General features: G+C 37.9%; 1 protein-coding gene across 1 annotated transcript; it reads left to right on the top strand.

The window, feature by feature from the left end:
* Window positions 1-3839: 3839 nt before the first annotated feature.
* LOC137401687 (uncharacterized) lies at window positions 3840-10832 on the top strand. The gene is made up of 14 exons (XM_068088146.1): window positions 3840-3986; window positions 4104-4398; window positions 4510-4732; window positions 4864-4959; window positions 5050-5272; window positions 5430-5813; window positions 6024-6155; window positions 6273-6429; window positions 6656-7002; window positions 7152-7318; window positions 7682-7890; window positions 8613-8750; window positions 9898-10194; window positions 10611-10832. Exons 2-14 carry the CDS (start codon window positions 4111-4113, stop codon window positions 10644-10646), a joined length of 2697 nt encoding a protein of 898 aa, XP_067944247.1. The 5' UTR covers window positions 3840-3986; window positions 4104-4110; the 3' UTR covers window positions 10647-10832.
* Window positions 10833-11102: the final 270 nt, after the last annotated feature.

The raw sequence follows: 11102 nt of genomic DNA, 5'->3' as shown, positions 1-11102 counted from the left end.
ATAGAGTAGGCTGGTAGTTTTCTAGCTTGTATCTATTGTTACAAAGAGTGACAGAAAGTGCCTATTTTCTGGTTTGACTTTGAATTAAATAGGACATGGATGGAGCTTAGCAGAGTATAATGGTTGCTTACAAAATTTCGACCTGGAAGAAAAGTTCAAGTCCAGCCCATTTGATTTTAAATGCAAATTCTAGACAGAAGAATGGTTATCTATATATGAGCTAGTACATGGCAAAGTCACATAATACTTTTTGCACACTAGCGCAAGTATAATCTGTTTATTCATGTCTACATTATAATCATTAAAAAAACACATTAGAACGCCCAAAAGTACTTTGCAAAATATCACCCGAAGATTTTGGCTCAAAGCAACCATGAAACAATTACCAGATGTCATTGAAAAGTTTTATTTCGTGACTTATTTTCGGCACAAATGGAAAGTTATCGCAATCTTACTCATCTTATAATGAAAACAGCAACTGGATCCTACAGAGTATCATAATTATGTCTCAAAGTGATCTTTTCTTTGGAGTTAACATTCCCGATTCAATAAATAGAGAGTATTATAACTTAAAGGGTGTCAGGGTGGTACCCAATGACAGTATTACAACTCAACTATTAGGGGTGTCAGGTGGGCCTGGTGGTAGCGTCTCTGACTTATCAACCATGGGGTTGATGGTTCGAGCCCTTAATACCAATCTGACAAAAAGCTCTCAGCAAGCTTTCAACTCTAAATTGCTGGATCTTTTGGATCTATACCATAACTTGGAGGCCCTGTGTACTACACTGACAACGTGGGCACATTAAAGATCCACCTTTGTCTTTCGCATATTGGACAGGTGAAATGACTACCTTGCTCTGTCAGACTGGACAGTGTTGCAAAATGCATCTCTTCGGGTTAATCGGACAGTTCCAGAAGAAGCCTGTGATACGCGTTAGAACTTAGGACCACCCACGGTAGCCTATAAAAAGACCAGTCCTGGTGGTGTATTTCTCTGCTAAAACGTGTGTACACTACCAAGTGTTGTCGCCACATGACAGAAGCATATGACATTACTATATATTATAACTCAAATATATAGTTCATTGTACCACCATTCACCGATAAGTCGACGCAGCACTTGTAACAAAAATTTTTAAATTGTGCTTTTCCGACTAGTCTGTCATTCCCAAATTTTAAAATTCTGCGATGATTTATACAGGTTTAAAAAGAATTTCCTTGATTTGTCAAATGATTTCAAATAGCTAAACTTGGGTCACAGTGGTCACTTTTCATGGGATTATAATAAGCTGTATGGTCAATTTACCAGTGTAGATTAGCTATAGATGAAGATAAATCAATTTTCAGCTCAGACATGTGACAGCTCATGCATGACTGTCATGCATGGCCATGCTGTCATCCTGAATACACAACCTGAATACATAGCCTCATTTTAAAGTATAATTAAGTATAATTGAAGTATAATTTGTAGCCTCAAACAGACTATAAGGCTGTAAGGCTAGCGCTGCAGATGAAAAAGTTAGATTTAGTCAAACATTCTTGTTTTTTTTCTTCAATTTATGCGTCAAAATTAAAAATGTCTTTACAAATATTTTTGTGTTGTTGCTTAATGCTATTTAATGCTGTCAGAAAGTGATTTTTGAAAGCACACTTGACAAAAACAACTAATAAATGATGAGAAACGGCAAGGGAGAACTCATCTGATAACAAGAACTGCTTGGCAGGATTATTAAATACATGTAATCTAAAAGCAGACCACCTGGAGAAAACCCTCAGTCGACCAAGGAGACAAAATAATATCAATTCTAATCATGCTGTTTATAGACAACAAAACCTAACAATACCGCCTATATTGACTCAATTTAATAATAACTCCAAAATGCTCATGCCTGGAGGAACACAAAACTGTAAACCATTGTTTTTTTACAGATGTCGCAATTACACCAACCTAAGGAAGAAAATAGACCTTGACCTTCACGGCTATCAACATCTGCTTGAGTTTATACAAGAGAGTGATCAGTTCAATTAACTAAACAACATAATCAATTTGCTACAGATAAAGGATAATAGTTGATACCGATGATGTTGACACAGACAGAAATTATACAGACCATATTATAAACAATCAACAATCGATTAACAATCAACTTACCACAATCAAAACTCATAAACAGTCTAATTTTAGCCTTCAGACATAGGCATTTACATGTAGTAACAATTTATTTGTGTTATATTATTCCACACAAATTTATTCGGAGTAATCCTTTCATGAACTTTTTGGCGTACGTAATTTCAAACTGAACACAAATTGCTCATTCCTATAAGGCATTATGGGTGTTTTACAGTTTATATTTTATTTAATAATACAATATGCTTGCAAAAACGTTTTTTGGTATTTTTTACTAACAAAATACATAATTACTAACTAACATAATTTTAGGCACAAGTTATGGCTGCGTTAAATTACAAAGTATAATATTTTTGCTACACACAAGTTTTAAAAGTTACACTGATCTTCGCAGATTCAGAGTTGCCTTCTTTTTCATTTTTTAGCAATTTAATTAGTCTCAAATAGTTAATTACATATCTTATGTTATTATATTGCTGTAAATATTCTGTTTTTATTTTAAATGTTTTGTTTTTATGTTATCAAAACATCTACCTGCAAAAAGAGGCTTCAATAAATAGTTCATAAAAATAATAACTAACATAATATAACCTACATGTATTATATAACTATAATATAATCTTGTATATATTCCTACTATTGCTACATTTTATTGTTCTAACTACTGCCTTTTTTTTCTTGTCATAAGATAAATCTGATCACCTATTTTATACGACCTTAAAACTGTAAAATCAACATGTTGTAATTCTAATGAGTATTATGCCAGTTCTGTAAATACTACAACAGAGCAAGCTAGTACAGGCTTGTTCTCTACAAGGAAAAGAAGATAAGTCTTCAGCAGAGTTGACATTTTAGGAAGATCTACCGACTAGCCTTGTGCAAACCAAGCAACTCTTTGATTAGTTTGTACAAGACCATTGTGTAAAACTGAGTTGGTTGTGTTAAAACTACATGTTCATGGCAATCAAATTAATCAATTTAATTTGTCAATCAAAGTCAATAGGCCTATTAATCAATTTGGACTTTTTCAAATTTCAGTAATGCTATTAATATGTCAGAACAGATCTTAGTTTTTGGTTACTCAAAGTTATTTCTACAGAATTTCAATGTACTGCAACACATTTTTATGGTAGAATAGGCACGAGTTGAGGCTGAATTAAATTATAAATTATTCTTTTTTACTAAATCTAAGTTTTTGAAGTTGTGCACTCATCTCCATATACATGTATTTGGAGTTGCCTTCTTTGTCATTTTGAGCCGCTCAATTAATCTTAAGTACTAGATTACGCTTCCCATGTTATTGTACAACTATAAATGTTTTATTTGTATGTTGTCAAAATATTTGCCTTTAAAAAAGAAGATCTGATACTAAATTAATGATGATAATCATAACCAACATAGGTATTTAATGTCCGCTAGTGTACATGTATCTGAATCGGACTGAAGGCTTTGATCTGCATGGCGCTGTTATTGGACGATCGCTGGATTATTAGACTCAGATTCATCACAGTACATCTTCCTACGAATACCTTCAAGACCCCCAGCACGTATAACCACCCAGGCTGTGATTTCACCATCGGTCGTATAAATCGAATTGCTGACAGCAGTTATCTGACATTCTCTGGTGCAATAATTGATAATCGAAATGGAGTATAAAGCAGGCACGATTGCGTTTCTGCGTCATAGCTGTGATTGGGAGCTTTGCAAGCATTGTCCCCGCGGCAAAGTCTCTTCAAAGCAAGAGAAAAGCTTTTTAGCCGACTTTTCTACATAGCGCTCCTTTCCGTGCATATCGGCTCGTGGGATTATTTTCAGAATCTTGGGAATTTGTGAGTTGCAACCAACAGTTTTTTACAAGGTATGTAAGGAGAATTTTGACTGCAAGTCAGTGTTTGTTGTAATTTGTGCATAATGATTTGTGCATGAAGCGGCTTTCTTTATTGAGCGATAACCAACGCATGGTTTGTGATTGTAGTTGCATCATGGTGCAGAAGAAGAATAAAAAAGGCCGTTATACGGGCAACACAATTCGAAACTATTCGAGCAACTCAACAGTTCGCCAATATCAGAAATACAGCTGCTTAGTTGTAAACAGTGATGTTGGAAATGATTCATCAAATGCTAGAAATGCTGTTGCAGAGGTTTCTTCTTATATTCCATCTAACCCATATCAGAGGGTTGAACTTTCGCTAAATAAACGACGAAGATGGGAACTTCCCGAGCAATTCAAAAGCAAAATAGAAGAAGAACAAGATAATCCTGATGTTAAGGTAAATTTAGTTTTCATATTAAGCAGTCTCTTCGAATTAGGAACGTGACATGAGCTTCAATTTGAATTTTGGTCCATCCTTTTTGCTCACACTAGGATTTATTATGCTCAGATAACTTTAATGGAGCACACTCTGATGCCATCAACTGACACAATCAGTTATCGTTGGGAGACTTGCGACTCCTATTACAGCAACAAGGGTAAAGTGCGCAAATCAGTTTCTAAAAAGGAAATGAGTGTCAGATCAGTTACACAGGGCCATAGGCTAGAAGATCATCTTAGTAAAGCCGAAAGGCGCAAGCGCAAAAAAATGAAAAACATGGATAATGCTACAGGTATGTACATGAAGTCACCTTGGTCAGCAATTATATTAGTTTTTCATGAGAAGTTGTCACCACTCAGACAGCGAAATATTTATAAGAGTAAAAAATCAGATTTTATTAACGTGTTGTTTTGGAATCTGCAGAGGATCTTGCGGATAGTCTCCTGCCTAGCTATGAATGTCATGTCATCTATGGTGCTCCAACAGATGGAAGATTACTCAAAAACAGTTTCACAAAAGGTAATGTACGATTTCAAATTTTATTATGCCAATGGCTTTAATTTACGCTTTTAGTTTCTCATTTCACTCATTCATAGGGGCATTTTCCAGGTCTTTTCAAGTGCAAGGAAAAAGGTCACAATGACACTACGGGGTGTGGCAAGAGGTTTCTCTCTAGACCAGTGTATTCTGATGATGAAATGTTTCCCTACTCGGATGATGATGGTCATGCTGCCGAGACTCATGAGAATTCTCTTTCTTTGCCAATCACTGCGTCCCTGGCTGATTTGATTAGCACTTCCACATGTCAGAAAAGACACCGAACTAGGAAGTGGTATGTCGTATTTTTACTTTAGAGATGATGGATTTTATACGAAATAATTTTTTTGTTCCTAAAAGCATGTTGTTTTCAAACAAACAAAATTACTTTATCTGTGGTTATTTATTAGATATGAGCTTGAAGTGCAGTGTAACTGAATTTCTATTTGCAGTAGTGGGGAAAGCACTGACTCTGGTAACAGCAGTTGCTCGGGGATAAGCTCTGACTCATCCACTGAATCCGATAAAAAGGCCAAGATCATCTTCATTGACCAGCCTGTAGTTCCAATTGTTTCTTCAACTCGAACTCAGGCTAGCACGGGATCTACTCTTATTAACCCATTCATTCCAGAATATTCGGACATCTTGATCAAATCAAACGATGTTGACATGGCAACGCTACTGCTGAATTTTGGTGATAAGTACAGAGAGGCCTACAGCACACCCCGCATTTTCACAATAGACCTCTCCGCTGATCTGGAAGCTACTGCTAGAAATGAAAGGCTCTATATGGTCATGGTGCTCAGGGCTGAGGGAATGAAATATGACAAATACAGGTTTGACTCACAATTTGTTTGAAAATTGTGTCTCAGCTCTTTAGCCGACTACTTTCTCATAGTCCGACTCTATTTATAATTGGCATTTCTGGATTGGCCACTGCTGACAACTGGTCGCAAGTTGCTACTGCTGATAACTTGTCACAAGTTGCTACTGCTGATAACTAGTCGTAAGTACGCAAATGCTTATTTGTTGTATACAATTTTCAGGCTCTTCTGCACTGGAAGTTGCATAGATGTGGAGTCAACTAAAGTTCGCAATATCAAGGAGGACAACATCTATGATCTGATCACCCTCAAATCCATCGTTCTCTCTCATTGGACAAATGTTGGTGCAAAACGGTATTACCATATGACTTACCAATCCCATTTTTTAAACATGCCATTGATGAAAAGCTTTCTATGATACCTTTGGATTTGGAGAGTCGGTTAATATCCCCTTGTTTTTGTATTTTCTAGAAAGTCCAATGCTACTTGTTCATTTCGGCTTCTCAAGAAGTCAATTCAGCGTGGAGAGGTCTCTTGGAATGTCAGCTCAGCAAACTTGTCTGAGATTGCTCAACAGACAGTTAGTGATCAGCACAAACCCACTGAGTTTAACCTGAAGAACTACCAGGTAGAGTTGGGATAAAAATGACTGCTTCACTTGACAGCTGTTTAGGGTTTTCGATGTTAGTAGTTGATAGGAGCCACTAGTAAACTTGTTCCTGATTAGCTGCATTATCTCTGTAAACTTTACCAATTTTGTCTCTTGCATTGAATCCTTTATTTCATGCCCATATAATGTTTTTTCGGGTGCTGCATAGCTATAAATAATCTTCCTATGACTTCTCCCTTTGTAGAATGGTAAAAACGAGTTGCTATACATACCAACACAACTGCAGAGGTCAATGAGTTGTGCACTGCAGTGTGGAATATGCTTTGAAGAGCTCAATGATAAGGCCCTGCACTCGGCCTTGTTATCTTGTCATCATTACTTTTGTAATGACTGCTGGTCTGTACATTTGATCACCGCTGTAAAATCTGGACTCGTACACATCACTTGTCCCGAGTATGAGTGCAAGAAGGAAGTGGACTCTGTATTTCTTATGTCAATGCTCGAATTTTCTACCTACTGCCTTCATGAAATGCATGTCGCTGAGTATTCACTCTTCAGGACTAAGCAGGCAGTCTGGTGTCCAACTAAAGGGTGAGTGTTTATATTTAGTTTTCTCCCCTTGAAAGATTAGACAACTCTTCTAATAGATTGCTGTTTCATTTATCATAGTCCAATTTTACTTCCTAATGTTGTTATACACAGTTGTAGTCTTTATTTATAGCTAGTATTGTTATTTGCAGCTGTGGTAGAGTGCTTCATTGCGGTGACGAGCTAGCAGAAAAAGATGAGCCAATCACGGCTAGCTGTGCATGTGGAACTAAGTGCTGCTTCCGATGCCTCAAGGAACCTCATTGGCCTCTCACTTGTGATCAGGCGAATAAATACAAGGAGAAACTCAAGAAAGATGGTAAGTCTAAATTTTGAAATTCTTAAACTTTGTCAACTGAAAACTATGTTATTTGCCGATTGATGTCGACCATACATAGTCGGTGAGTTCTACAGTGTTCTACAGGTATTGCATGATTGTTTGTTTTTCAAATCGACTTCGTGATATCCATCTTTTGCATGTTATTTTTATGAATTGAAGCTCAAGGTGTATTTCTATGATATATGGCGATGTGACAGAACTAAAAAGCGCAGACTTGCAGACTGCGTCTGGCATTCTTATTTTTTTGATATCAAGTCATTTACACCTGGCTATCAAGGGCAGAAAATGACTTCTGTGTACTGGCAACTAGTATTAAGCTCATTCCTCTATTGTTTGTTTCAGGCATTGAAAAGATAGACAGATTCGAGGCATCAATGTTAGTAGTTTCCACCAAAAGATGTCCGAAATGCCAAACAATAATGGAGAAGGATGGTGGATGCGTGCTTATGGTGTGCTTCAAGTGTAACACAGCCTTCTGTTGGAAGTGCTGTAAGCCATATACAGGAACCCAGTATTTGCATGACTGCAAAGGACAGGAAATGGTGGCGGAGGTAAGATATATAAACTTTCGAGAAATATCGCTCTTATGTCTCACTCTAGAAATTAATTAGTGCTTAATTCCTTTACGTATATGAACTCATTATTTAGAGGTACCCACACACCAGGACGGTTTGTCAAAGTTTTGTTTGTGTCGAGAAAGTTGGAGCTTAAAAGGCTTGTAGTCTGTTTATGATTTGAAATACATTTTTTTCAGACTTTACACTAATTCCATCTTCTATTGTGAATGCCTATCAGCGTAAATACAAAAAAGTGTCGCTTTGTGCCATGCGCCTGTACGCGTAGTAATTGTAGTAATAGTAATAATTGTAGTAATTAGAATTGTTTTTAAATCATCTTTGTATAAGTGCATCAACTGAGTTTTTGGGAGAACAATATACTGCTATTGTATTGTCCGGCGCTATTGGTCAAATCCGTGTTGTATTATGTCAATAACGGCCATCAAATTTGAACAAACCGAGTATGCAGCATTCTACCAATCTTTTTGCTGGAGACCGGGACAAAGCCATTTTAACTGCCAGTTTTTGTTTTACACCAAGACGACCTTGTCAAAGTGGAAGCAACTCCGATAAATGTTCTGGTGTAAATGTGTCTTAAATTGATACGGAAGAGGGTCATGAAATTTCGAATCTAATCTATCTTTGCCAGTTTTGCTTCTTCGCTAACTCGCTAAAGCTTTTTAGGGCATTCTTGATAAATGGTATTTTCATTTCAGACTAAGGAGTTCTCACACTGCCCTTCTGACCGGAGGTCGCACTTCTACAAGGAGGCATGTTTTCATCGACTTTATAAGTCAGGGTACAAGCAGACTGAACTTCACTCTTCTGTTCGGAAATTCCTCTCTACTATTAAGGTAAGTTGCTTGCCCTTAGATTTACCTTGATGTACATTAATATTTCCTTTGCAGTGTAATGTACTGCCTGTCTTTCTGCGTAACTGTCTTACTGAAACGCTGTCCTTACTGAGACAAGGTTTCGCATGCCTTTGTTGTTTTAAAGTCAAGGAATAAGTGAGTAGAGGCATTGTCACATTTGAGATCCTGTTAGCATTTAATTATCACCGTGCATAAAATAATTCAATTATGTCGCTGACATCTCCTTTGGATTGTTTTTTTTATTAAAACTTGCTCATCATGTCTGTCACATCTGCTCATCATGTCTGTCACACCTGCTCATCATGACTGTCACACCTGCTCATCATGTCTGTCACACCTGGTCTTCATGCCTGTCACACCTGCTCATCATGTCTGTCACACCTGCTCATCATGTCTGTCACACCTGCTCATCATGTCTGTCACACCTGCTCATCATGTCTGTCACACCTGCTCATCATGTCTGTCACACCTGCTCATCATGCCTGTCACACCTGGTCTTCATGCCTGTCACACCTGGTCTTCATGCCTGTCACACCTGCTCATCATGTCTGTCACACCTGCTCATCATGTCTGTCACACCTGCTCATCATGTCTGTCACACCTGATCTTCATGTCTGTCACACCTGATCTCCATGCCTGTCACACCTGCTCATCATGCCTGTCACACCTGCTCATCATGTCTGTCACACCTGCTCATCATGTCTGTCATACCTGCTCATCATGTCTGTCACACCTGCTCATCATGTCTGTCACACCTGCTCATCATGTCTGTCACACCTGCTCATCATGTCCGTCACACCTGCTCATCATGTCTGTCACACCTGCTCATCATGTCTGTCACACCTGCTCATCATGTCTGTCACACCTGCTCATCATGTCTGTCACACCTGCTCATCATGTCTGTCACACTTGCTCATCATGCCTGTCAAACCTGCTCATCATGCCTGTCAAACCTGCTCATCATGCCTGTCAAACCTGCTCATCATGTGCGTCCTACATGTATCTAGCTAGATTGCAACTTGGTACTGGCAAACAGCATTAGGTCATTGACATCTTATGTGTCATAATTAGCATTTTGATCAATAATTAGCATTGCTGATTTTGTTGGTTTTCATTTTATTTGCAGCATGGACTCAGGTTTCAGTCAGCAGGTGGCGTTCAATCACTCCGAAGGTACATGAACCAAGTACTGCAACAGATCTTGGCTACGCACGATCTCCTGGAGTATTGCTCCGCTACTAACCTTTACAAAAAAGGACCCAAGTACTGTACTCCTGCAATATCGTCTCTGTCATACTCGGTTGGTGTGTTGGAACGACTGCTGGTTGGTGCCGTCTGTAACCAGGCCGCAGTGGACAAGATCACCAAATATTATGATACTGTCAAGTCTAACACATTGTTGCTTGTACGTAATATGTCTCAGGTTCTGTCTTATACTGAGCCAACTGTGTGCCAGTAAGCAGACATGATCTCAGGTTCTGTCTTATACTGAGCCAACTGTGTGCCAGTAAGCAGACATGATCTCAGGTTCTGTCTTATACTGAGCCAACTGTGTGCCAGTAAGCAGACATGATCCCAGGTTCTGTCTTATACTGAGCCAACTGTGTGCCAGTAAGCAGACATGATCTCAGGTTCTGTCTTATACTGAGCCAACTGTGTGCCAGTAAGCAGACATGATCTCAGGTTCTGTCTTATACTGAGCCAACTGTGTGCCAGTAAGCAGACATGATCTCAGGTTCTGTCTTATACTGAGCCAACTGTGTGCCAGTAAGCAGACATGATCTCAGGTTCTGTCTTATACTGAGCCAACTGTGTGCCAGTAAGCAGACATGATCTCAGGTTCTGTCTTATACTGAGCCAACTGTGTGCCAGTAAGCAGACATGATTCATTTCTACTGAACCTTTTTTCATATTTAATTAAATTATATTTTGATATCTACATTCCTTGCTTACTTTTAAGCCATATTTATTACTACTTGATTTTAATAAATTTTATTTCTAGTGTTTTAGAAATTACATATTATATTTTATGAACTAATAAACTGTGATATATGTCTGTGATGTCAGTATTCTCTAATAACTAGTGCTTCCAACACTTTTTATTAACCAGGAATATATGTTTAAATTTAAATAACTCATCATTACCCAAGTATTCACCTATCTCAGGGCATACAGTCTGGCAGATGTCAAAAACAGTAGGAGCCACCGGTGAAGTTTTGTCGTCATCTTAAAAAATACCTTATGATTTCACATTTATGATTGTGGTTGTAAGTGAAAAAAAGGGACTTGAGTGTTAAAAAAATTTTGGTTTGAAATTAAGAACTAGTCATT

Source organism: Watersipora subatra, chromosome 8 (assembly GCF_963576615.1).
Source record: "Watersipora subatra chromosome 8, tzWatSuba1.1, whole genome shotgun sequence".
Classification (NCBI taxonomy): Eukaryota; Metazoa; Bryozoa; class Gymnolaemata; order Cheilostomatida; family Watersiporidae; genus Watersipora; species Watersipora subatra.
The sequence above is the reverse complement of the archived record's forward strand: the minus strand, read 5'-3'. Positions and strand labels throughout refer to the sequence as shown.

Coding starts and splice junctions, on each gene's coding strand:
- LOC137401687 (XM_068088146.1), top strand. CDS start 4,111: ATGGTGCAGAAGAAGAATAAAAAAGGCCGTTATACGGGCAACACAATT. Junction 5,814..6,023: donor ATGAAATATGACAAATACAG/GTTTGACTCACA, acceptor TACAATTTTCAG/GCTCTTCTGCACTGGAAGTT. Junction 7,319..7,681: donor GGAGAAACTCAAGAAAGATG/GTAAGTCTAAAT, acceptor TGTTTGTTTCAG/GCATTGAAAAGATAGACAGA.